This window comes from Podarcis vaucheri, assembly GCF_965113315.1.
Source record: "Podarcis vaucheri genome assembly, chromosome: 4".
Classification (NCBI taxonomy): domain Eukaryota; kingdom Metazoa; phylum Chordata; class Lepidosauria; order Squamata; family Lacertidae; genus Podarcis; species Podarcis vaucheri.
Genome location: NC_138762.1, coordinates 60234629 through 60262269, shown reverse-complemented (window position 1 = coordinate 60262269; position 27641 = coordinate 60234629). Strand labels below are relative to the sequence as shown.

General features: G+C 41.8%; 1 protein-coding gene across 1 annotated transcript in view; it reads left to right on the top strand.

Moving 5' to 3' along the window:
- The first annotated feature begins 5499 nt into the window (after positions 1 to 5499).
- Positions 5500 to 27641, top strand: part of LOC309530768 (amine oxidase [flavin-containing] A-like) — a 31940-nt gene continuing 9798 nt past the window's right edge. The window contains exons 1-11 of the mRNA XM_082219858.1: positions 5500 to 5549; positions 5584 to 5665; positions 16274 to 16368; positions 16635 to 16772; positions 20592 to 20696; positions 21929 to 22020; positions 23873 to 24014; positions 24899 to 25048; positions 25516 to 25675; positions 26735 to 26831; positions 27403 to 27456. Coding sequence (XP_082075984.1) covers positions 5620 to 5665; positions 16274 to 16368; positions 16635 to 16772; positions 20592 to 20696; positions 21929 to 22020; positions 23873 to 24014; positions 24899 to 25048; positions 25516 to 25675; positions 26735 to 26831; positions 27403 to 27456 — 1079 coding nt within the window. The 5' untranslated portion in view covers positions 5500 to 5549; positions 5584 to 5619. The remainder of the gene's footprint in view (positions 5550 to 5583; positions 5666 to 16273; positions 16369 to 16634; positions 16773 to 20591; positions 20697 to 21928; positions 22021 to 23872; positions 24015 to 24898; positions 25049 to 25515; positions 25676 to 26734; positions 26832 to 27402; positions 27457 to 27641) is intronic.

Sequence of the window (27641 nt, the reverse complement as noted above, 5' to 3'; positions counted from 1 at the left end):
GGTTCTGTTATTCCTTGGGGCATGCACCTGCCATGGAGCGTTAGAAATGGAATGCATTAAGATATACGAAGCACAGAATCCTCCATAAGTCCAGCCAGCCTGCTGTTCCTAAGGGGCAGCGTTGCATTTGCTGACCTTCCAGTCATCATATATGAGGAGTGTTCTTTGCTTCACCTTTGACACTGATTGTGTATTGGCTCAGACTTGCCTTGCCATATTTCTTCTACCAGAGAGCTGTCTCAGTCCCCTGGGCTATCATTTACCTTCCAACATTTTGCTCCTTTTCCCCTTTGACTGCAATTTTATGCTTGCTGTGTATGTTAATAAACCTTATTTTTTATTTTTATGATTCTATTTTTCAGTTTTTCAAATTAACAATAATAATAATCAAATACCATGGCATACATAGTTGTTTAGACTTCCCTCCTCCCCTTCCTTGGTTCCCTATAGGAGCATTTGCAAAACTGCATCTCTTCCTTAACTCCCTTTGTTTATTACTCTTTATACTTCTTCCAAAGCCACCTTTTAACTGCTAGATTTTAAATTAATCCTGCTAATGTATTTAATTGTTTACATTTAAATAATAATAATCCACATATTCACAATAATCCCCCATTCTTTGTTGAAAGTTCTTTCTTCTTGATTTCTTAATCTTCCTATGAGTTTTGCCGTTTCTGCATAGTCCATTAACTCTGTACCTTTCACACTATGTATGTTAACTTCCAGCCAAGGAGCAAAAAGGATAGGCTGAAACTTTAAAAATTGGTGCTCGTGCTTGCCTTTCTTCTCTTCCGCCCCCTTCCCTTTTTCTTTATGTGTCATGTCTTTTAGACTGGAAACCTGATGCCAGGGACTGTCTTACTACTGAGCTCCAGGATGGAAGAGCACTTTTAATAAAGTACTTATGTGCTTTGAGACTGTATTATGTCTGAATGCATAGCTGGGAGACCAGGGTTCAAATCCCCACTCAGCCATGAAGCTCACTGGCTGACCTTGGGACAGTTACTGGCTCTCAGCCTAACCTCACAGGGTTGTTGTGAAGATTAAATTAGGAGGAACAGAACTATGAGGTCCTTGGAGAAAAAGGTGGTATAAAAATACAAGTATGGAAACTTAGCAAAACACAAGTTTAGAAATCTTAATCAGAAAGTGCATACAGTGGAACCTCGGGTTGTGAATGTGATCCGTGTGGGAGGCACGTTCGCAACTCGCAGCATTCACAACCAGCAGTGCTGCGTCTGCGCACGTGCAGGTTGCTATTTGGTGCTTCTGTGCATGTGCAAAGTGCTATTTAGCACTTCTGCACATGCACAAGTGCCAAAACCCAGAAGTAACCCATTCTGGTACTTCCGGGTTTGGCGCGGTGCACAACCCGAAATCGCGTAACCTGAAGCACCTTTAACCCGAGATACCACTGTATCTAGTCATGATAATAAAGTTTTAACATCCAATATTAGTGTTCTGTTGGGTGTCTATGGTAAAGCCTTGAGTTTCTGAAAGTCAGGAATGAAAAAGAAAGAAAACAGAAGATATGACCTATTTTAGACTCTGCCTCAGATGCATCCCAGGAATAATGGCATGCTTTTTAACTGTTGTACCGATTATGGCTTTCCATATGTACAAAAGAAATCTGTGATACTGTGATCGACAAGGTCTTTGGCTTTACTACGAAGTCTCTTCTCCACATCCTTTATCCAGGTTCTCTTTATTCTGATGTCAAAACAAGCTTCCCCCAGTCAAGAAGGGCAGCCAGCCATCTGGAAAGCTAATGACTCCAGTCTCCACTCTGCTAGCTTTCAATATTGTTGGCAGAGAATCAGAACTTCAGTTATCCTTCTGTTCTATAGATTTTTAAAAATGCTTTTAAAAGAGGATTTCAGAACACAATACAAAAGATTCTCAGAATAAAAATCGCATTCAAGTCTGGTATCTAATACACAGGTGTTAATTTTGGCTGTCTTTAGCTGCATTTTATTCCTCCTTCCCTCCAAGGATCTCAGGATGGCATACATGATGCGCAACCCATTTTATTCTCACAACCACCGTGTAAGGTACGTGAGGCTGAAAGACAATAGCTGGCCCAAAGTCACCCAGTGAGCTTCAGGGCTTAGCAGGTATTTGGCCCAGATCCTAGTCTAATACTCTGACCACTGCACCATACTGCCTTCACATTTGCATAAGCTAGCACACTTTCCTCCACTGCAGCAAAAGATTATCCCCATGTGCCACATGCTGCTGAAGCATGGCCAAGATTAATGGTGGAAGCCCCCCATGAAGACATTTGGGGCAAGAGTAGCACCCATAGGGACCATTAAACCCTAAGTGTGCAGCAGTGTTACAGCTCCTGAACCCAGCATCTTCCTCCCCAGCATCAATTCCAACACACAAAAATCCTTGAGAGTTCTCTGACTTGTGCACTTCATCTGTTTTCTCCCTCTTCCTGTGTCTTGGCTTGTACATGGGAGCAAGCAGCTGAGACTCATGATAAGGGGGAAACTGTACCAAAGTATCTGTTTGGAAGGGCTATAGTTCTTTGGCGCCTCCAGGCAGGGCCAGGAAAATTCACTGTCTGCAATCCTGGTGACTTCTTTGACCAGCAAACAGCCCCACACAATCCAAAGGCCACCAGCTGCCAGTGTTCCTGTGCCACTGCTCCCATGGAGGGGACAGCTCTTTGAGGAGTCTCTGGGGTGAGTTAGGGGGCAGACCCATTCGAACACTGCTGGCCCTTGTTCAGTTTAAAGTGTGATCCCAAAACCTGCAGTTGTGAATGACCCAGTATACATCAGCAGCTAAGACAAGGGAGGTTGTATGAATGCAAATTGGCCTCTGTATCTTGGGTTCGTGTCCAGCTTACCATTGCATTAGTAGAAGCCAGTGCAAGGAGGAAGGTTAACAACAGGAAGATTTAAAGGAACTATTGGAAACTCAAGGCAGTAGAGATATAAGATGATCAGAGCCCCCCTGAACTTGAAGCATGGGAAGTCCCAATAAAAAATTATAATTTGGTAGAATATTCAGACTATATGATATGTATTTGTATAATTTGGAATATTTAATGTGATTTGATTGGATTGTTAAAATGGAATATATATAATATATATATAGCCAGTGCAAGGATTCCCACTAGCATAATGGGAATCCCCACTCCCCATGTACCCCACACCATTCCCAAATCTGCTCTGGAGGGTTGGGGAAGGCCCAGGGCATATTTAGAGGGCACACAAGGGGAGGAGAGGGGGAGAAGTTTCTCTGGACTAAGGAAAATCCTTGCACTGACAGAATTTTGGCCGTATAACTTTGGCCAGAATGCAAGCCTTGGTTATTTTTAGCATGTGGTTTTCTAAGCTAAGGTTGGAGGCAACCTTCATTTTTTTGAGAATCTCATCAGATAATAATTAACAACCAAGGCTGGTCATAGAGATACACAAACCTTTTCAAATTCTGCTTGCCATGCAGCTGCTATAACATCCACATATAACAATGTTGCTCATTTAGCAACTACTATGAAGTGATACAATCAAAATGTATACTGTTATACAAAAAAAACCCCACCGCAAATATAAATTCTGTGTATGTAAGTTGCACAGGCAGCATTTGGGGGGCGCAAAACAAGCAAAAATGTAGAAACAAGTCCTTCTAAAACATCCAAAATTGAAACGAACTCAGTGACAACATCACAGTGATGCTGCTGACAGTACAAAGTTCCCTGTCTAACACTGTTGCAGAATTTGAAACTATTATTAACTGATACAGTTAAAATATAAACTGGTATACATAAATACAAGTGTAAATGTTGCAAACATAGCTACATAGGTAGCATTACTGAGGGAGTGGGTGGGCTCTGTGACATACTATTGTTCTCATAGTCTTGGGCTCTTAACACCTTTCTATGGTTAACTTGCTCTGAAATGATGTTGTTGGCATCTACAGTTGTTCCAGCTCTATGGTTCTTTGGTTCTATGATTATGTATTTAACAACTGCCAATATATTATGTGAACTCAGACATTCATTTTACATCTGTCTCCTGATTGCACAGAGGGTGTATTCTTGCTTTGCTTCACCGCAGTCACTTTGCCAATTCTGAATGAGCATTTGAACCCATAAAGGGGGGGGGGGAATACAGTGCTGCATTTTATTATAGGTGGAATAAAGCTGATTCTGTCAGTTCTCATCAAGTTGCTTATCTATTTGTGGCATTTACTAGCAGTTTGAGCTTGGCCTTACTTCTCACTATGGAAAAGAACTTTGAACATACTTAAAAGTAAATCATCACATCATAATAAATTTTGCAAAGAAAGCGGTTATCAATATCTCATTGATGTTGCAAACGATGGCCTTCAAAAGATAAGGAGATCATGCTTTAAAGAAAGATAGGTGGGCCTGTGAAAAGCTGATTCGATTCAAAGGACTGATATTCCGACAGCCAACAGATATCAGGAAGAGGCTCTGAATTTCTGGGTTGTGGGTTCGAGCCCCATTTTGGGTGAAAGATTCCTGCATTGCAGGGGGTTGGACTAGATGACCCTCATGGTCCCTTCCAACCCTATGATCCTATGATAATAAGAATAGTGGGTGTGGGCGCTCCTCAACCTGCCTACCAATTATATACCATTGATATATAATTTTATGGAGTAATACCACAAAATTATATATCAGTGGAAAGATAATTCAATAAAGAATGTAATGCAACAAGGTTTGTTCAATTATCTGTATTCTATCAAAAGATAAAGCCAAATAACCAGAAATAGGAGTGTTAAGAGAGCCAAGCATCTTGTTTTGGCTATGATGACTCTTAACACCACTTTTTTTTTTCTTTTTAGTAATACCATAAAATTATATATCAATGGAAAGATAATACAGTGGTGCCTTGGGTTACATACGCTTCAGGTTACATATGCTTCAGGTTACAGACTCCCCCAACCCAGAAATAGTATCTCGGGTTAAGAACTTTGCTTCAGGATGAGAACAGAAATCATGCTCCGGTGGCGCGGCAGCAGCTGGAGGCCCCATTAGCGAAAGTAGTGCTTCAAGTTAAGAACAGTTTCAGGTTAAGAACAGACCTCTGGGAGGAATTAAGTACTTAACCTGAGGTACCACTGTATAATGAAGAATGTAATGCAATAACTTTTATGAAGGATTATTTATTACAACATAAACAAGGAGGGCATTTGTCAGTGTGTTATTAATAATAATAATAATAAATAAAATGGTGTTATGAGCCATCAGACCTCAGAAATCCACTTTCTCCAAAAGCTTTCCACAATTTTGAGTGGGAAGAGGCTGGGCTGATCTCGCCAGTTTGGGGACTTCGCCCTCTTCCTTTCCCGAGAAGGGCCTGAGAGACCCGCTGTCTGGCCAAGAAAAGCAGCGCCCCGCCCCCTCTCCCGCCCCCTCCCCTTGGGCACCAACCTTCTGCCCTGATTGGCGGCGCCGGCGAGGGGGCGGGGCGCCAGAGAGGGAGACCCAGCTGGGAAGTTCCCAGGGCTGCCGCCGTGGCCGCTTTGCCCGAGTGGAGAAGCCCGGCGCGGGCGCGGCGCTGACAGGACGAGAGGCGCGCGAGGAGGCTGGTGGCGCTCGGAGCTGCGAAGGGCACAGAAGCAGCAGCAGCAGCAGCCATGAGCGTCGACTGCGACGTGGTGGTGGTCGGCGCGGGCATCTCAGGTGGGTGAGCTTCCCCGCTCTTTGCCCGCCCGGGTGACCCTTGAGAGGAAACCGGCCTGGCGGTGCTGCGGGAGGCGAAGGCGGGGAAAGGGTCGCGCCCTCTGTCACGGGAGAGCGGCTGGGCGCGTTGGGCACGATGGTGGCCCCGCCGGGAAAGGCGTCCGGGGTGAGGCGAGCTCGTGAGGGGAACTTGGTGGCGGAGGCTCCGGAGGCGCCTGGCCCCCGGCGGACAGGGACGCTGGCCCCGCCCCCTGTGAAGTCTGCCCAGGGCCACCCGAGGCTCGGCGTTGGCTGCCTGTCGCGGACGGCGCCGGCTTCTGCTCGGGGTCAGAAGGCTGGCCACGCCGCGCCCCACTCCCTTGGGGCTCGGGGTCCGGAGGAGCCACAGGGGGTTTGCCAGGCAGTTTGGCGACTGCCAGGACGGGGCTCCGCGAGATGGAAGTTCTTGCGAGCCGAGAGAGTACAAGGGGGTTTCGTTTTCGCATTGTTTGGTTGGTTTGTTTCTTGTCCCGCCGCGATCGGTTTTACTCTGGTCTGCCCATCCCCGCCCAGCGCGCTTTGCACCCAGACGGATCATCGCAGCAGTGAGAGGAAGGGTTTCGCCAAAGCGGACCTGAGCAGGTGCTAGGCATAGCTTGTTCCGAACAGAATTCCTCGCAAGAAAAGGGAAAAGTTGACAGCTATGGTGCTAGGGAAGACTTTCTCACTATGAGATTCTGTGATCCATTGTGTGTATGTGCTTAAAAGCCTTCACTGAGGGATAACGAAAGCGATACATTGACTCGCCCCTTTAAAACACACACACACAAATTACCAAAACTGTTGACTTGCAGCATTGCTCCCAGAAAAGCTGCTGGCACCTGTTGAGTTCCTCTTCTGTTTCTTTTCCTACCTGAGGCAGACACCTGCATTCTGATATGGAATACGTATATCTCAGCCAAAGGGGTTGGCAATTTTTTGGCCAATCCTACATGTGCCTGCTCTCAGAAGTACGTCCCACTCAGTTTGGCAGTACAGTTATAGTTGATTGGCAGGTCTTGTGCAACACACACACACGACTAGACTCGGTGCATTAAGGAAACTGACAGGAAAATGCACTGGAAAGTGTGAGGTAGCACTTGTTTTGACACAGCCATTGAACAAATCAGAATCAATGCTCTTTAAATAGCTGGTATCATCTAATCCCCATGCAAACAAGTCTGGATGGATGCTCAGTTAACAGGTTGCTTGAAAGCACAGTGCTTACCCCTGTTGCACAGTATGTGCTCCCCAGCTACTGTCTGCTACATTAAAATTAATTCCCTTGGACACTTCAAACACAGGGCGTCTTTTTTTGAGAATAACTTGTGTGCTAGAAATATAACACTGGAAGAACTATAACCCACTTACTTGCCTTATAACAAAGAGACATGTTCCCTGCAGGCGCTAACAGTTCTGTCCTGTTTAACAAGCCTGCACTTGCAGAAATATAATCCAGCTCTTGTATTATATTTTCAAGGATGTTAAAAAATGAATGTCCCAAAGTGAACGCCCATGCCATTCAGATCTTATGTGGTGTTTTATGTTTTTATTGTTTATTTGAGCAGACTGTTCAGCACCCTAAGTGCTTTTACAGAATGGCAGCATGGGCGCTTTCAAAGCAAAAAATATACATATACATAGGAGGAGGAATCTTTGCTACAGCCTGGAATTGTAAAATTAAGATGACAAAACACATCTATAGGAAAGTAGTATATAAACAGAATAAGGAAGGCCATGAGTCTGTGTACAAATACCAGGAAGTACGCCCTACTGAATTTCAGTACAACTTACTTCAGAGTTTGCATGCACAATTAGGCTACACTCTTGCACACACTTGCCTCAGAAGTAAGTACCTCTTGAATTTTGAAGGGAGGGGCTGCTTTTGAGGAAGTCCTCCTAGCATACGGGTGCAAAGCTTCCTTTATTTAGCTATTTCACTGTCAGACTTTTATTTATTCTTCATTTTTTTCTTCCAGTGCTTCAGATTAGAAAAGAAAGGATGTGTTAGCTAAGGGAGCAAACACACATAGTGCCAGCCTTGTTCCTGTTTTTCAGTAGCAGTTGGCTGTATCATATTGCTTTCTTGGATGCTTGCCACAGCGAGAGCATGTGGAAAACCTTTGATTGACCTCTCTCCAAGCCTCTATGTCAGGAAGCTACCAAAAATCAGACAGAGCCCTTCAGACTGAGAGCAGCATTATTATTCTAAATTAAAGGACAGAGGTCTCTTATTAAATAACAGTGGGAGTGGTGCTTATTTGTAGCTAGAACATGGCTGCTGAATTTGTTTTCAGGGCCCAGATCTCATGTGGAGTAAGAATAAAGATGGTGCCTCTAAGCACCCTAAGAAGGTACAGAGTGCTTTCCACATAGCCCCAATGAATAGCTACAGTCAGCCCCAAAACAACAGGTTTTAAGGCTGTAGGGTTTACAGAGGATAACTTTGAACAATCTGGAGTCACATTCCACTTCATCTGAGATATTAAGCATGCAAATCTCACGGATGGTAATAGGCAACCACACTTAAATGAACATAAAAGGGGATCTAAGTCCATTATCCTGTTCTCAAATTGGCCAGCCAGATGCCCATGGGAAGCCCGCAAGTAGGACCTGAGTGCAGCAGTACCCTCCCCAGCTGTTATTCCCAGCAACTTGTATTTAGAGGCAGTGGAGGTACATAGCCATTGTGGCTAGTAGCTTTATCCTCCATGAATCTGTCTAATCCTCTTCTAAAGAGAGTGCAGTGGTACCTTGGGTTAAGTACAGTGGTATCTCGGGTTAAGTACTTAATTCGTTCCGGGGGTCCGTTCTTAACCTAAAACTGTTCTTAACCTGAAGCACCACTTTAGCTGATGGGGCCTCCTACTGCCGCCACGCTGCCAGAGCACAATTTCCGTTCTCATCCTGAAGCAAAGTTCTTAACCCGAGGTACTGTTTCTGGGTTAGCGGAGTCTGTAACCTGAAGCGTATGTAACCTGAGGTACCACTGTATAAGCGCTTGGCTTATTATTTGATTATTGACTTCCTCCCCCACATGGGGCTTGCCATTCCCGCGCCCCCCACCCAATCTAGTCAAGTGAAGTTCCACACCTACATCAGCAATGTCACACCCACTCATCTGGATAGAATAAGGCAGGTTGTGCAAACAAAAAGTATAATATCATACCCTGTTGATGTTGGTATCTTACAGCAGCAGAGTAATGCCTTATTAGAATTAGAAGTCACCTGTTTTGAAGCAGAGTGAGGTCCAAGTTCCATGTTATAATAGGAGATCTGTTGTTGTTTTGTTAAATGCAGCTGGGGGGGGGGCAGGGAATGCTAATTTGATCAGGAAGTGGTGCCAGGGATGGTGGCATTTAACCCTTTTCCAATTTAAATATTGCTCCATGCTGGGGGTGTGGGGGGTGTGGGGGAGAAATATAAGTCCCTTATTTTCATGTCTGAATTTTTATTCAAGACAGAGCAAACACCATGTGTATGTGATATAGATTGGAAGAACAGTTCAGGGGCAATGGTTAAATACCTCAAGCCCTTTCTATTTATCCCCAATCAGATTAGTACCTCCACTCTTCCATGAAAAAAAAAGCTTGGGAATCAGCTAATCATGGATCTTTCAGCCTAGCCTGTAGTTTGGCCTTGGGATAAGAATTCAGCCTTCTTTGTCATTTATGTCCCATAATTTCATTATTACTCTATGCTGTATTTTTATGGCAGCAATTATAAGTTCAGTGAACTGATGAAGGTCTTGAGACACACAGTACAAAAGATGGCCCCAGCCGTGAAGACTTGCAATCTAACATCTCAGTCCCTAAGCACATTTCACATGATCCTCCCCATGAACTTGGAGATGAGTATTTCAAATCACTTTTGAACATTCATCCATCAGAAGGGAGTTCCAGATTTGTCAGGGGCCAGAACTAAAAAAGTTTTGTCTTAATTGTTCTTTCCACTACATGGGGTGCAGAGCAATCTTGCCCACTCCCTCCAGCATCCCCATACATATCGCGTTAAGAGAACCAGCTGAGGTGCTTAATTAATAATAGTAAAAACCCCCTTCTCTCCAAGCATTACATATTTCCAAGAGTTCTTATCTGCCTGCTGTACATTTTATTCATGTATTTTGTGTGCTAGTTTGTGTTGGTGCAAGGGAAAATAAATGCATATAGAAAGGAGAATTCCCTGGATGCCAAGATCCAAGTTTGGGGCAAGTATCCTTGGGTGAGAGAACCCAAAAAAGTTTAAAAATCACAAAATGTGTAAAACCTATGCATGCTAATTAGGGTTGTTTTTTAAAAAAAACAACAACAACACAAGGAATCCCCATAAAAATATACAAAGAAAACCAAAAAATTACCAGGGATAAGCACCAGGAAATAGGTGCTGCCTATTTATTTATTAAAATACATACATTTATATTGTGCTTTTTGAAAATGAAGTGTTTTGGCCACTCATATCCCTATTACTGGTAACCCTTACAGCATAGTTGACTATTGTTAGTAACTCTATATTACAGATGGGGGAGGTGAACTAAGAGTGAAGATGTGCGGCTTCCTAAGACCAATTCATGACTGAGGTGAAATCTGAATTAGGTACTTCTGACCTCATAACATTGGCCACTAACCACGGATCTTAATAAAATGCATTAACTGGGAACTTGTATTGATCTCTGATGGGATATTGGATGATGGTATTCCTATCATTCATGTATCCCAACTTGAGTTGAGTGGTGGTATTGATTATTTCCACAGTACAAATAAAATGGAGGTGAATACTGGGAAATGTTTCAATAATTTTTCCTAGTTCTGATCCAGCAGCATCAGCTTGAGTCAATGTTATATAGCAGATCAAAGTACAGAGGAAGTTAATACAGGCACTTCCCCGAATAATATTGGCGAAGAAGGATCTGAATGCATTTGTGGGCTGCTTTAATCATGGTCAGGATTCTGTGATCTTGTATTTGTTCTAGGGGTTATAATGGAAGTATGTAAGCAACATCAAAAAGAACCCTGCAGTCAAATTTAAGACATAGGAAACTCTAAGCTATGTTCATAATTAGCATCATCTCATTTAGTACAGAGGACTCTGAGTATAGTAGTAAGTGGTTTGTTGCTTGGAACATCAAAAACATTTTGCCAAGACAAGTGGATTCTCAAATTTGCTGGTAGCAGTGGGAAATGAAAGTGCTTCCTACCATATTTATCTATCAAACATGGCCAAGTAGTTGAGAAGAAAAAAACTGAATCCTATTCCATTTCATAGAATTGCTCATCCAGCTATATCATAATTTTAACTAGTTTTCAAATATATGAAAAACAGAAAATATAGGTGTGCTTTGTGAATTCTGCAATGACAGCAAATATCATATATGCTTTGCAGACAGGCAAAATACTCTTGGGTAGAAAATACAGACTATAGTTCCAGACACATGCTCTAAGCTTGGGAGCAAGCATAGCCATGTCCTTCTTTGATACATGGGAGGGCGGTGGAGGGAGAGAAAGAGAGAGAGAGGAAGGAAGGAAGGAAGGAAGGAAGGAAGGAAGGAAGGGGAAGAAGCTTCATTTTCTTCCTCATGGAGGTAAGGGAAAGTGACCTAGTTTAGGAACAGAACACACCCCTTATACACTAGCTAGCTCTCATGCATTGCTATGTATGAGTGCAATTTCCCACAATATTAAAGTCATCTTGATAGAATACCAACAACTTTATTTACTATGCAATTACTTTGTGTGGGAAACATTCTGTCTATGGTCTTTGGGCTGTCCACAGTGTCTGTACATCCTCATGACTGGTTTATCACTGGGAATTATAATCCTAAAAAGAAAGGGGTTTTGACTATTGGTGGCTACCTAAAGATGCATTGGAAAAACAAGTCTAGGCCATGCATTTCAGTAAGCTGCTCCAACAAAATACCATTAAAACACAACTGCATATTGGAAAAGGGAAGAATGGGCAGGAAAGTTTATCCCTGGGGGGATTTTCAAAGTATTATCTGGCCCATATTGGCAGCTCCACATTTTACTTGGCACAGAGATTCCTGTTTGACTAATGAGAGCTGAAGTTAAGATGGGCCATTGCCAGATTTCATTTCTCAGTTGTGTGTAGGAATAATTAGATTTCCCATTGAGGAAGCAGCGAAAGTAAATCATGGCAAAAGTGCATCATTATGGTGGAGCTCTAATGTAATAAAGATACATCAATAATTAGCCTTATTTACCACTAACTGATGTGGACAGTGAATAAGAAAGGAGAAATGTTGGGAAATAAACACACAAATAAAATGCAAAGACAAGACCATAAAGGGATTTTCTGTGTTTACTGTTCAGCATTAACTAGCAAGGTGACTGCTCTAATGGGCCAATAACTTTATTTTTAATGCACCACTATAACCATAATCTCATGGAGGATGCTTGTGTTATCATTCTAGCTGCATAAAGCTCATATTCGTGACTTATTTCTTTAGCTGTTCATTACTTTAGCAGTTTTTTAAAAAAATCTTGCTTAATTAGTAAAGAACTGCACAGGAAAATCATATAAACCACCTTCCTCCATTCTTAGAAGTAGCCATTGATTTTATTTATTTAACAAAATTTCTATGCTGCTTGATTGCAGGGAGGCGGAGGCGGCTCAGTGAGTAGAAGGGAGCATGTGCACGCAGTGGCTCCAACAGCCCAGACACATGGAGGGGCCAGGCACCCTACCCCTCCTTCCCTCTCCACAGGCCCAGGGTCAGGGCATGCTCAGGCATCCCTAAGCTGATCCTTCTCCTTGTGGAGAAGGAGGCACTGCTGGCACCCCAGCCCCTAAGGCCTGACCAGGTGCAGCTTGTCTCCCCACGGCTCTGATTCTCCTCCCACCTGCACAGTGGGAGCCCCAGCAGCCAACACAGTCCTTGGTGGGTTAATCCTCTCCCCTCAAAGCTGGTGGAGAGGAGTGCTACATGATGTTTCAATGTATATTATACACTCCTTTGGGTTAGTGTCCCCTGCACATCATATATGAATAAGTGTTTTGACTTCCTTCTTGTCAACTTACACCTTGCTACATCTCTACAGGCTTTGACATAAATAAATACATTTAGAACAATTTCTAGCTGAGAGATACCTGCACATATTAAATAGTTATTGTAAGGAGTATTGCAACAACAGCCCAAGTTTCACATGTTTGGATCTGTTGAGTTGGTTCCGGTAGGGAACCTTGCAAATGGAATGCAGTTAACTAACAGTTTACGCATGTTTTTTAAAAGTAATGCTAAGATAAAGCCCTCAGTCTACAGCTTGTTTGCACAAGAGAAGTCAATTTAATGTGAATGGGGTTGCTACAGACCATATTCTGGTCTGCAGCCAAATGGATAGTTTCTACTTAGCACTCACAGTTCTTCACACACTTAGGATTTGTTGTGATGAGAACAAGCAGCTCTTGTAGAATTTTGCTGATGTTTTATTTTGACTTTTAGCTAAATTTGGGGGCAGCTGGGAAGAACTGGCTTGTAATCTTTAGCCTGACATTGGTTTATTTCCCTTTTTATCATACTGGATCGTACCACAAATTGTATATATCGCTGTGCATCTGTGTTTGGATACGATGAGATTGAGGGCTTTTTCTAAAAGTAGGTCAGTTCTGGTGCTGAATGTGGCAGTTGCAGTTTAGTGTCTTTGAATCCACTGTAGAATCAAACTGGGATGCAGCCACCCCCCCCTTTTTGCAGCACCTCCAAGCTTGAGTTGAGTTGCTATGGAAACGCCTGGGCAAACTGTTCAAGTGGCTATGACTTATTTACCCTGACCAAATAATAAGCAGACTCTACCTTGCTAGGAGCTTGCGAATAAGTCAAATTTGTGATAGTAATGTTTTGTTGTGACTTTTGGGTGGAAAGGCTTAATTTCGTCAGAAAATGCCAAGGTCTATAATAAATTGTAATGGCATGAAGGTTTTTGAAACTAGGACTATGTTTGGAAGACATGAGGGATACAGCTGAGTACTGTTCACCACTGCTGGGGAAGGAAGGAAGGAAGGAAGGAAGGAAGGAAGGGAAAGAAAGAGAAAGAAAGAAATCCCGCCGTTCCTCCTGAAGTTACCCAGGGTGGCAAACACACAATTAAAGCATCTAAAATTCCAACACAGTTGCAGACTGAGAGCTATCTGTGCTAAAAAGTCATGTTGAAAGAAGAAGGGGTTGTATTCAGTGCAGTGCTTGCCTTCTCTCCCCCTCTTGGTAGTCTCTACAGCAATGTGCAGCATTGGGAAGCCAGAAGAGCAATGCAACCCCAGCTACACAGCCCCACTGGCCAGTGGCGTAGCGTGGGTTGTCAGCACCCGGGGCAAGGCAAGTAATTTGCGCCCCCTAACCCATGGATTTGCGCCCCCTAACCCGTGGATTTGCGCCCCCTAACCTGTGGATTTGCGCCCCCTAACCCTAACCCCCAGATGTTGCGCCCGGTGCGGCCGGCCCCCCCTGCACCCCCCACGCTACGCCACTGCCACTGGCCACTACTGGGAGGGGTAAAGGTAAAATCCACCTCTCTCTGTAGCCAGACTCTACATGGTTGTGAGCTGTCATGTAGTCAGCTCAGAGGATATAATCACCTGCTGTGTCCAGCTGCATTGGAATACATGGAACTCTGGAAAAGAGAAACACTGTGGCAGGCAAATGAATTTGGAAACAGAAAAACAGCTGGCAGGGAAAGGATAAAGCCCCATCCACCTCTCTTCCTGATCATCCACTCCTGAAACTGCTTTTTGATTTTAAAGAAACATTACATGCACCTGTTTCTCACGTGTAGCTTGTTCCCCTCCCCATCATAGTTGGAGTCTTTGTTCTCCATGGAAAAGGCAAAGTAGTGTCTTACTACTTGGAGTCTCCAAGAACTAGTGAGGTTCTGGAACAGAGAAAAATAAATGGCATAAGGATAAAATTCTAAAATTGCTTGCTTGGTTTTCCTGTTTAGAACTCTGGGTTGTTGTAAGACTGCACTGTGTCACATGAGCCTGAGGTCCTTTCCAGGCTTGTGATGCTAAGCCTTGAGACTAGACATATGGGGCTCCAAGGGGCTTTTCCTTCCTGCCTCTGTGCTAGCTGATAGTACAGAGAGCCAATTGCTGGATTACATATAAGACTGGCAGTACACCTATTTCCTTCCTCAGACTGTTGGGAGTGCTGAGATGTTTTGTGTACTTCCTCCTCACTCATAGTATATTCCTAGCCAATATATAGCTAGTTAACACTTTGCATATCCAGCCATTTTTGTATTTAAGAAGGTTTTTTGTATTTTGAGGGGTTCTTTGTGCTACTTAGCTCCATCCTCGTGCAGTTATACATTTTAAAAAAGGGGGGTGGAATTAAACCCAATTTGAGGGTATCCATTTGCATATTGCCCAAAGGGAGAATATGCACCATAAAGGGGGGGGGGGATAGGGCAGAAATTTGCATTAAATGTGCATTTGCCAATTTTTATGTGCAGGTACAAATTTAGAAATAATTGTTAGAATTTAAATTTAACTGCAGGCAAAACAATTTATTTCACTTTGAGATTACCCCAAAAGAGTTCATTTAATTTGTTTCACACCTCCCGATCAAATGAACTGTTCAATAATTTTGCCCTGTATCATTAGGTCAACCATCTTCGGTTCATGGCCCACAACTGCAGTGTGTGTGTGTGTGTTAAAAGGTGGCCAGGGGATGGTGGTCTTTTGGGGTTTTTTTTCTTCCTTAATCTAAACCCCAAAAGGCAAGCTGGGAGCCCAGCAACAGGTGTTCCCAAACCACAAATGACCTGGGAATTGGAAAATAACCCTGCAGGATTACGTACCCTCCTGGTATATAGCCTTTTCTTTTCCCACATTTTCTGGAAATGAAATTGAGGGTACATCATTCTGCCAGGTTGATTCCCACTTTTCAGAGACATCCTGCATCACAATACATATTGCTTCCCTTTAGGCATCTTGCAACACAATCCTAGAATACCTGCTCTGTAACAAACACCATTGACTTCAGTGGGACATAACTATGACTGCAGTCTTATATACACTTACTTAGGACTAAGTTTAAGTAAATTCAATGGGACTTACTTCTGAGCAGACGTGTGTGTCTATATCATCTATCTATCTATCTATCTATCTAGTCTAAGTGGTTTGAATAAAAACATTAACATTCAACAGTTCAAAAAATTCATAAAAACCAGATTAAAACGATATACCAACTGAATGCTACTGTATATCACAAATCAAACTGAGTAGTGTATAAAATGGAAAATAAAAATTAAAAATTAACCGAGTCCAGGAAAGTTTGGGTAAACATAAAAGATTCTAAGATGTGTTTAAAGGTCATTACTGTCTCCACCTCACAGAGTTGTTCTGTTTGCACTTATTCAATAAACTTCCCCTCCCCTCCTACTCCCCCCTCCCTCCATGCACCCCACTCCCCAAATCTCTACTGGGGTTTCCCTGACCCTCTGGAGAAGATGCAGGGGGCTTGAGAGGACAGAGAGGAGAAGAGGTCCTAGCATGAAAGGAGCAACTTTGTTGGAGTCAACCCAGTACTTTTTAATAGTAGAGGAAATAAAATAAAATACTGTTTTGTCTTTGTTTTAGGTCTGTCGGCAGCTAAATTGTTGTCTGAATCTGGAGTTAATGTTGTGGTTTTAGAGGCTCGTGACAGAGTTGGAGGACGGACTTTCACAGTTAGGGTAAGAAACAAGTAGCCAATAACCATATTTTATGTAAATGTAGCATATGACATTCTTGAAAGAGGGTGCCAATTCTGCAAAAGGTTCTGCTTAATCACAAAGTTGTGTAGAACACATAACTGTGGTTCTAAGTTTGCATGTGTGAATTAGGCCTAATTCTGAGGTGGAGCTTTGTTTGCTGCTATGAAACGTAAGCACTTCCTGGCTCTTCCAGTGTGGAACATCTAGTAGGTTCTGTTATTCCTGCATTTTTCCTCTTTTGACAGAACAAGCAAGTAAACTATGTAGATGTTGGTGGAGCCTACGTGGGACCTACCCAGAACCGAATTCTGCGACTGGCTAAAGAACTTGGCATAGAAACATACAAAGTAAATGTAAAGGAGAGAGTTATCCTGCATACAAATGTAAGAATTACATTTTCTACATCTCCTTTTGGCAGCAGTGTACGCAGGAAAACATTTGATGCATTGTAATATGAAGGACATAGATCTATTTTCTGTTCGTTTATTGACAGCTGAGTGGAAATGTTTCTTATGTATTCTTTTTCTAATACAGTGGTACCTTGGGTTAAGAACTTAATTCGTTCTGGAGGTTCGTTCTTAACATGAAACTGTTCTTAACCTGAGGTACTACTTTAGCTAATGGTGCCTCCTGCTGCTGCACGATTTCTGTTCTCATCCTGAAGCAAAGTTCTTAACCTGAGGTACTATTTCTGGGTTAGTGGAGTCTGTAACCTAAAGCATCTGTAACCTGAAGCGTCTGTAACTCGAGGTACCACTGTAATAAATTCCCTACTGCATATGGATGGTCCATGAAGCACTGCTGAGTGAAGGCAATTGATCAGGACTTAACAGATTCAGGAACCTGAAGATTTACAGAACAAATTTTTTATTGCCCTCCAACAAAAAAAAATCCCCAAACTCCAAAGCACTCATAAGAACATAAGAACTTGCTGTGTCCTGCCAGTGGCCCATCTAGTCCAGTATCCTGTTCTCACAGTAGCCAACCAGATGGCAATGGGAAGCCTGCAAGTAGGATCCAAGTGCAAGAGCACTTTCCCCTCTTGTGCCTTCCAACAACAAGCATTCAGAAGCAGAATGCCTTCAACCATGGAGGCAGAGCATAGCTATCCTGACTAGCAGCCACTGGTAGCCTTTACCTCTATAAAACCTCCATGCATTTGTTTAATCCAGGCATAGGCAAACTCGGCCCTCCAGATGTTTTGGGACTACAACTCCCATCATCCCTGACCACTGGTCCTGTTAGCCAGGGATGATGGGAGTTGTAGTCCCAAAACATCTGAAAGGCCGAATTTGCTTATGCCTGGTTTAATCCTCTTTTAAAGCCATCTAAGTTGTTCACCATTACTGCCTCCTGCTGTAGCAAATTACATAGATCAACTTTGCTCTGTGTAAAGAAATATTTCCTTTTGTCTGTTCTGAATCCTCCAGCACCCAGCTTCTTTGGACAACCACAGATTTTAGTGCTATGAGTTCTCGTGTTTCCAACAAAACAAAAATGTCCCATCTTGGTTTCAGAAATTAAAGAGAATGCTTATCAGTGGAGATGCTTTCTGTGGAGGAACTGTCTCCTCATTCCATAAAATAACACAATCTTTTTAAAAATAATAATAATGAATAATTAAATGACAATTACTAATAGCAGCAGAAATCCAGGTTCTCGCTCCTCCAAACATCCACTGAAAGAAAAGGGTTGTAACTATTCACCTAAAACTAGGAGGGGTTGGGGTTGGGAGAAAGAGTGTGTCAGTTTAATTCTTGTTTCCTTATATACACATTGTATTATTGCAAATCAATAACTGGATACAGAAGAACCGAACCAAACCCTGTACTTGCCTGTCTGTGCATCCTTTGCTGTGAGTGTGTTCAACGGGACACAGTGGGACTTACATCTGAAAAAACATGCATGAGTTTCCATAGTTACAAGGCGTGTTCTCCCCACCCCCCAATACACTGTAGAGAAAAACAAGTTTTTGGAAGCTCAAATGTTATTTAAAAATAATAAAGCAATAGAGTGTGATAGCCAAAATTGTATGCAATAAAAAATAACTTCTGTCATGCCACCTTGGTTACGCTACATGCTGTTCCCAACCTTCAGACCATAATTCCAGTCACTGGATTAAGTACAAGTTCACTGTTGAGTTTTAAATCTGAATGCAGAGCACTTAGAAGATACAGCAAAATGTTTATTTCTAACTGTTGAAGAGAATTTGCTTTCTTGATTGATGAAGTTTCCCCCCTCCCTCTTGAGTTATATGGGAATGATCATGTTCCTCCATTCCCAGAAGGTGTGTATCTTGTGATTATGAGCTAAGAAAGGGTTGAGGACGTTTGCTACTTGGCTGTGATAACTGGACAAGTTTTCTCACGTTTCTGTAAATCCAATTGGATTATCTGCTGAGTTACTTTGGATAAAAACTGGCAATAGAGCACTGCCACTCACATTTATCTCCCTGCCACTCTGAGCAGCAACACAGGATTAAGTGGGGTGTATCTATAGCCCAAAAGTCTTCTGCGGTTTTCTTATTTGGTTTCCTTACGCTATGTTTATTTAGCTACAACAGTAGTTTTGGTGCCTATTCAAACACTGCATTTCACATCCATGCAATAGGGGAGCAGAGATCTAGAAGGGAGTTCAGTGTTGCAGCATCTCCCTTGCACGCAGAAGGTTCCAGGTTTAATCCTCGGAATCGTCAGGTAGGGCTGGGAATTCTCCCTGCCTGTAATCCTAGAGAGATGCTGCTAACCTGTGAGGACAGTACAGAGCTAAATAGAGCAATAGTCAGACTTTGCATAAGGCAGCTCCCTATGTACCTTATCAGATCCATCCTCCTAGGACCAGCGCTGTAGTGACCCTGCTGTCAGGAGGGTGACTTTGTGGCTCTGCCTCACCACAGTGGTTTTTATGCCACCCAAGGAAACACGGGACATGGAATTAATAGGCAAAGCCCTAATTTGTGCATGCTAGCCTGCTTCTCTACTGAAGTTTAGCAATTGGTAGGATGGGTGGGGCAGGTCTCTGTAGTATAAGAAAGCAACTCTATTTGCTTAGGAGATGAAGTTTTCAATTTTGGGTTTCTGTCCTAAGGACCAAACTGAGCACAGTTTGCAAAGGCAGAACTGTGAGAACAGCTGAAGGAAGAGAAGAAGAAGAAACTCTGTAGGAGATTTTGTTTCTGCAATACCTAGAGGTCAGAATACTCATTCCATAGTAATCATTAACCTTTATTTCTGAGGCAGTTGGACAATGAACTTGAGCTTTGTTTATTGCATTTATTATGTGTTCTTTGATTTCAGTTTGTTGGGGTGGATAAATGGGGTTGTTAGCTGATGCTTTTTGAATATTTGAAACGTCCTGCTAACCTGTGCAGATGAATTATATAGAGCACACTTTTAAATGTTGCTTTTTAGAGCCGTTTCAAGAGCAGTTTCAATCTGATGAGCTACATGGGATGAATGTAAAAGGGTTTACTCAAGCATGAATACAAATCAGGAAGAACCTTTAGCTTGCCATAGCCTCAATCCAGCTTTTCTAATGTATTTTGCTGACATTCTGGACACACACGCCCATATCACAACTTGGGGACACAAAATTAAATCAATTGGTAGTAGAGTCAGCAGCAAAAAATTATGCTCTTCTCACAAGACATGAGAGCATTCATGCAGTCAGCAAAAGGAAATGGCAGACCTTAACCCTTTCACGCCCTTGTGGTTCTGATCCCTATAGTCCTAAAGTAAGAAGAGTGGCATTCATTTAAGAATATTCATGAAATCACATAAATGACATATGATGCAGCAATATTTGCATCCAGTTAAATATTTATTGATTAATCTGTATGTAGTGTAAAGGGTTTGTTTTGGGATCCATCTGGCTTATATTTGAACATTATATTATATTCTCACGAAAAGGAATACATTTTCTTTGGTTTTGACTGTGGTATAACAGCATGTAGAAAGATTAATTCCACACACCCACACCCTGGAAATGGACATTACATTTTGGGATCTTCTCTATATGAAAGCTACCTTAACTAGCTTTGCTTATTGGCTGATGTCTTCAGAAAAATCCATCTTTTTCTATACTTTGTGTTTATGGATTCATTTCCAATTTTGTTTGTGGATTGTAACTGATATGGCTGCTATGGAGACCTCAGATCCATGCCAGGAAACAAATCCATTGTTCCATATATTTATTTGTTTCAGGGAAAGTCCTATCCATTCCGTGGTGCATTTCCTCCAGTGTGGAATCCTATCGTATATCTTGATTTTAACAATTTTTGGAGGACAATGGATGAACTGGGAAAAGAGGTATGCTAGAAACAATGAAGGGATACTACGTATCAATATCTGCAATATTTCTAAAAGCTCATGTGGAAAATCATTAGGGCTACATGAAGATAGCATTCAGTAAGAATCCATCAAGAATCAAAGAGAGTTCTTTATACTGTATAGTCATTGTGTAGACATTGAAATCTTCAATTGTGAAATGTATTGGCCAAATGAGTTGGTGTCATCTGGCATGATTAACAACCAAGTGTGTTTTACTTCAGGAAAATAAATTGTGCCAGAGGCACAGACCTGCCTTTCCGGCACTATCCTAATAATGAAATACAGATAGTGGAAATCTCTTGTGTGTTCAGCTTTACTGGCTCTGTTGGATGTGACCCAGCCTAGCTTCACTCTATTTTGCCCAGAAGCAGAGTTAGTGGTGTATATTTTGTCCAAGCCAATTTTTCTTCTTTCCTTCCACCTGATAGGTTTTTTTTGCAACAGCAGCAAAGAAGGGCAAAATAAAACAGACGTAGTTTTGGAGTGGGCGGAGCCCAGTGCCTTGAGAGGGATACAAATTGCCCCCTCCTCAGACATCAGGTGGATCATCTGATGGGCAGAGATGGGGCAGTGAAGGTCTCTGCCCAGTTGATCTGCATGGATCAGCTGAGAAAAGGAGGCTTTGCACCTGAACATCTGCCTTTAAGTGGTGTCTCTCTCTGTGTGTATGTACAAGATGCATGTGCAACCCCTGGAGGGTTGGTTATGGTTGAATGGGACCCTCAGGCTGAAAAGGATTAGCCCCCACTGGGTACCTGGGTATAAGTCCTATTGGTGCTATCTGAGTAGACATGTATAGGACTGCACTTGAAATCTTAGTGAGTATTAAATGTACATATAGTTAACTTCAACAGCAATGGAAAATATCTACTAATAGCTGTCCTATCTCCAGCTGTTCTGACTGATTAAAACAATGTTCTACTGGTTCTGAATAGAAGAATTCACCTATTTAATTTTATTCCACATGGAGTGTTCTGCATCTATGAAGCATGAAACACACGTGTGTGTGTGTACATATGTATGCGTGCATGCATACACACACACACAGAGAGAGAGAGAGAGAGAGAATTGCATTAGCATGCATTTGGGGCTGTGGAGTGAAACTATTGCCTAAATGCCCTTTTGGTGCATGGATGGAAGTTCAGTTTTGACTGTGATGTATGTAGTAAGGAGAGTGACTTATTTCCCCACCTCCCACCCCTGGTCTTCAGATTCCGGCTGATGCTCCCTGGGATGCACCACATGCTGCAGAATGGGACAAAATGACAATGAAAGAATTCATTGACAAACACTGCTGGACCAAGTAGGTGATTTGATTCATTTTGAAAGTTTACCTTAATGTGATACTTGCTTCTTTGCTTGCTGCATGCCATATTCAGGCTACATACATCAAAGCCTTATTCATGTTGCCTCTCTCCTCTAGTCATAGAATAACCAATCACACATATACAGTGTTGCTAGAGAAATACATCTGGGAGCAGATAGTAAAAAATGTAGAATATACTTAAAGTGTGGAACATGCTTGACAGATTGACCTTAAGCATCCATCCTGATTTGCTTGTGCAAAGCTTATGCACAAGTTAGACAATACCTAGCCTTTGCTGAGCATTCATTCTGATTTCTTTGGTGGGCAATTATACAACAATGAGTAGTCATTCTGATTTGTTTTCAGGGTGTTCTCACTTCTTCCCGGTAAACATTGATCCACCTCACACGTTTCAGTGTTTTCCCCATCACTTCCATAAAATCTGGTTTTTTTAAAGTGCATTCATTGCATCAATGAATAATAAACATGAATACTGGAAGATGTATAGAAAACACGTTCCTGATTCTGAAGGTGAAAGGAGGGGCTTTGGGATATGGTATTATAGTACCCATTACCATTCCCTACAGTTTGATAGGTAGTTCCACTTGTTTCCTCACATCTCAATGTATGCAGGCATTGAGAGACAGGAATAGGGAGAACTGTGGTGGACTTCAAGGGAAGACTCCTCACATTGAGGGGTATCTGCATTGTGTGTGGTGGGGCAAAGCCACCCTCCTGCCATTGATGTCATTGCTGCTTATCTTGGCAGGACCATGGTGAGGTTGGGACTACATGGTTGCACTGGCAGAGCTGCTGGATCACCCCAGCCCAACCCTGTCCAGACAAGGAGCCATGATGCCCCAGCCATGCCATGCCCCACCACACACACCAGTACTGAGGATTCAAAAGAGATGCTGAAAGACTTTTCAACTACATAAATGATGAGCTTAATGAGGCTCCCTTGGAGGGCAGAGCAAACATCGCCACTAAATATGAAATACAGTTTTCCCCAAAGCAAATATTAATCATTGACTGCAACCATTGAATAAATAAGGCTATAGTATGTTGAATCCATAGAATTTGTACATTCATATTGCTTTTGTAGACTAACAGCCTAGTTGGGAGCTACCTCAGATCATCAGCTGGTCAGTTCTGGTCTAGACCAATATTAATATGCTATCTGCAGTTTTAAGGTCTTTGCAATTAACAGAGAATTTGGACAATTTATTTTTAGTGGAAGTGATAACATCTAGGAACGTAGGCAATAAATTCTGAACAAATCAATAGCACTACAAAATTAATGAACAAAGGAGGAACTGTCACTCATTCAAATGATCTTTCCTCATCAGATTAAGAAACACTTCACTTTCTTCTATTATTATTTATTAGATTTCTTACCTATCCTTCACCATAAGGTCCCAGGGCAGGTTATAATGGCAGAAACAATAGAGTTTAAAACAAAAGAAAACCAACAATCAATAATAATATTTTAAAATCCTTACATTAATTTACAATTTTCAGGTAGGCCAAAATAATACTATTCAGTTATCAAAGCCCTGGATAAATAAGTGCATTTTCATGCGTGATAAATGCCAAATAATGATGCTGCTGGAGGCATACCTCTGTTTGGATGGAATTCCACAGTTTATGGGCTACTCTTATCTCACATTGCCACCCCTCAAGCTTCTGGTAGTGACAGAACTACCAAGAAGGCCAATTAAATAGAATCTTTGTTTGGTTTTCTAATAATAATATATTAAAACATTGTAGAGAAAAGTACTGTTGATAATAGCAAATTAATATCAATAGCTCTCAATCTTTGTTGTCTCTACCTCTTCATTGTATAAAGAACCACTAGGGATTTTGCTACACTCTTTGTTGATATCAACGTCACTTCGGAGTCACACATGGTCTCTGCTCTCTGGTTCCTGTGGTATGTGAAGCTGTGTGGAGGAACAACCAGGATATTTTCTGTAACCAATGGAGGGCAGGTATGTGAAATCATATACGGATTCTTCCTTGTGAGAAGAATGTGCTGTTGCATCTTCTCTAACTGATGGAGAAAGAGCATTTGGCAAGAACTCAATGTGCTGGAATAAACAAACAGAAGATCATGCTATTTTGGACATTTAGACTTGTGTTGAAATTAGATTAATATTATTTCCTCTCCCACATTCACACATCCCATACTATGGAGGCTTTGCTGTGCTATTGTGATAATGATCCAGTTTAGTTTCTATGGTTACTAGCCAGTTACTGTGTTCTTAAGAATTCTGTATCTCATCAGAACCACCTCCTGCCCAGAGTCTCTAGTTTAATAAACATGCACCCAAAGTACAGTACTACTTATTGCCTGACATAATCACAAGGGTCTTTGGGAAGGTCCCTCAATTAGAGCAGAATTTATAAAATAGTTTTTATTATTTCTGAGAACATGAAAGTAATAAAGAGACACTATTTCAAGGAAAACTTTGTCAGGAACACTTCTGTCCCCAGTGAAAGCAATATTTCATAAATTGGAAACTTTATGCTTTCCCTGTGCTCATATCAATTGTGAATTCTCCTGACCTAGAAATGATAGCAAAAGACTGTCTACGATCACCTCTTTCATAATTATACTAAATGTATTAGAGATACCATATCCCATAGAAGAAAACTAATATGCTTTTGTCCAGATATGGTTTTGGTTCAGGGCTGACGCCAGTAGTCAGCCAGGTCAAGCACATGTTGAAGATGTTTGCTGATTTTGATTACTTGGGAAATCCAGATTTCAATGTCTTTTTCTCTCAAGCTTAACTAAAGATGGACTACACCATTAAAAAATAATAATAACAACATTGTTATCTTATTTCTCTGATGGTGCTGGTGTTCCCAGGAGAGGAAGTTTGTTGGGGGTTCTGGACAGATAACAGAGAAGATAATGGCACTACTCAAAGGCACTGTGAAACTGGAGAGGCCTGTAATCCACATTGATCACTCAGGTGATAGTGTCATTGTGGAGACACTGAACCATGAGACATATAAGGTAATCCAATAAGAATAAAACATAGTATGCATTTAATAGGGGGCATGTCCGCTATAGCTTTTAAGCCAATGTAATCAGCCCCACCCTTGTGTGTTACTCTGCCTCTCTCAGTACTGAGGAAATCTTTGAAATCTATTTTATTGATCTATTTATGAGAGCTTCATCAGCCTCTGACATTTTCCTGTCCTCGCTGTCACTTTCTTCCTTCCTTTTATATTTATGTCACTGGACTGCCACTACAGTGCTCACTGCTTTTATCCTGTACAAATGTAAATGTCAGAATGATTGAAGTACTGAGCGAACATCTCTCAAAAGTGTGTAACATTTCCTCGTACAAATCTGGATGAAAAGCTTATGCCACGATAAATGTTACTCTTTCAACATTTAACAAAGCAGCGTTAGCCTTTAACTGCCATGGTTGCTCTTCTGGGATATGTGTCCTATGTTTTCCTGTTTACATTTTACAGAGCAAGTACGTGATTAGTGCCATCCCACCAGCCTTAACCACAAAGATCCATTTCAATCCAGAGCTACCAACAAAAAGAAACCAGTTAATCCAGCGTATTCCCATGGGCTTTGTTATCAAATGCATGATGTACTACAAAGAAGCCTTTTGGAAGAAGTCAGGTATGTGTGCATCAGTCTGGCACAATTAAGAATTGATTCATTTATATCCCACTTTCTGCTTACAAAAACAGAGTGGACTTTGGCCTTTCAAATTTGAGTAGCACACTGTGCAAGGTCAAAGTCTTGTGCCCCCCCCCCACCTCTCACTTTCCGTTCTGCTCAATTCACATCATAGTTGCGGCGTTCCCTAGGCTATCCATCTAATGTAGCAGAACCAGTTAAAGGTAAAGGGACCCCTGACTGTTAAGTCCAGTCGCGGACGACTCTGGGGTTGCGGCAGTCATCTCGCTTTACTGGCCAAGGGAGCCGGCAGCTTCCGGGTCATGTGGCCAGCATGACTAAGCTGCTTCTGGCAAACCAGAGCAGCTCATGGAAACGCCATTTACTTTCCCGTCGGAGTGGTACCTATTTATCTACTTGCACTTGACATGCTTTCGAACTGCTAGGTAGGCAGGAGCTGGGTCCGAGCAACAGGAGCTCACCCCGTCATGGGGATTCGAATCACCCACCTTCCGAAAGGCAAGCCCTAGGCTCTGTGGTTTAGACCACAGCACCACCCAGTTATGCTGCCCTAAATATGCCTCTGGTAGAGCTCAAGAAAGCTAACAACATTCAAAGTAAAACTGTAATAAGGCTGGAGTTATCAAGCATCTAAGTTTCGTCTGTTGGGTACACAAGTTATGTAATCCTGTCAGTATGTACAATCACTAGTCTTGATGCACTTTCCTTCTCTAACTCATATTAATCACAACATAGATATGCAGTGTATTATCTCAGTAACTGTGTTTAATAGAATTTTCATTGTATATGACAAGGGGAGACAGGGAGGCATATCAAAGAGTTTTTGAATATTGCAATGAGCAAAAATGTTTGTTGTAAAGAATTTAAGATTAGAAAGTGCATTCCTTGGAAGTTTGAACAGGAAGATTTATGCAACACAAGAGTTCTAAATGTGCAATGGCTAACAGGATACTTAATGTTAAAATAAATGTACATTTGTGCCTGGAAATACTACTCCACACTGAGTATTTCTGGTGGCCATTCTATTTTTCCTTTCAGATTTTTGTGGCTGTGCAATGATTTTGGATGAAGAGGCTCCAATTTCAATCACCTTAGATGATACTAAACCTGATGACTCTGCACCTGCTATTATGGGGTAATGAAGCCTGCATTTATATATTAGATGCAAGAAATATTGACAGAAAGACTTGTGCAAGACCAGCTGGTGTGAAGTTATGGAATGTATGCTAGGTAACATTAGAGAACCGTATAGAAAAATGTATTTATACCTTGCTATTAGTTCCATCATGCATGTCCTGAGCTCTGTCCTTCATTTCACACACATGCAAACATTATCTTTCAGCACTTGTTGCTGTGCCCACAAATCTCCACATACCACAAGGGAATCTACATCCCATTGCAGGAATCCAGTATTGAAGTTACCAATTTCTGAAGAAGAATAATAATAATAATAATAATAATAATAATAATAATAATAATAATAATAATAATTTATTTATACCCCGCCCATCTAGCTGAGTTTCCCCAGCCACTCTGGGCGGCTCCCAATCAGTGTTAAAAACAGTACAGCATTACATATTAAAAACTAGTTGCATGTAGCTCTTGCATATTGCTGTTCTTTTTTTTACATTTTGGTGGCATGTATTTTTTTTCCAGTTGGTACCTTTATGTATGCAATATTGACATGTACTTTCCTCCCTGTTTAGCTTTATCCTTACAAGAAAGGCATTTAGACTAGCAGATCTTAGCAAAGAGGAGAGGTAAGAATAAGCAACTCCTAAACATATCTCTGATTTGTATTCCCTAACAATAATTAATTCTTTATTATTGTATAGTGGTGCATTTTTAAGATGCAGAAGTCAGATTTTTAAGATACATACAATCAAACCTAACTTCATGGTTGTTATGAGATAGCACCTTGGACAAGGTCACCTAACAAGCTGAG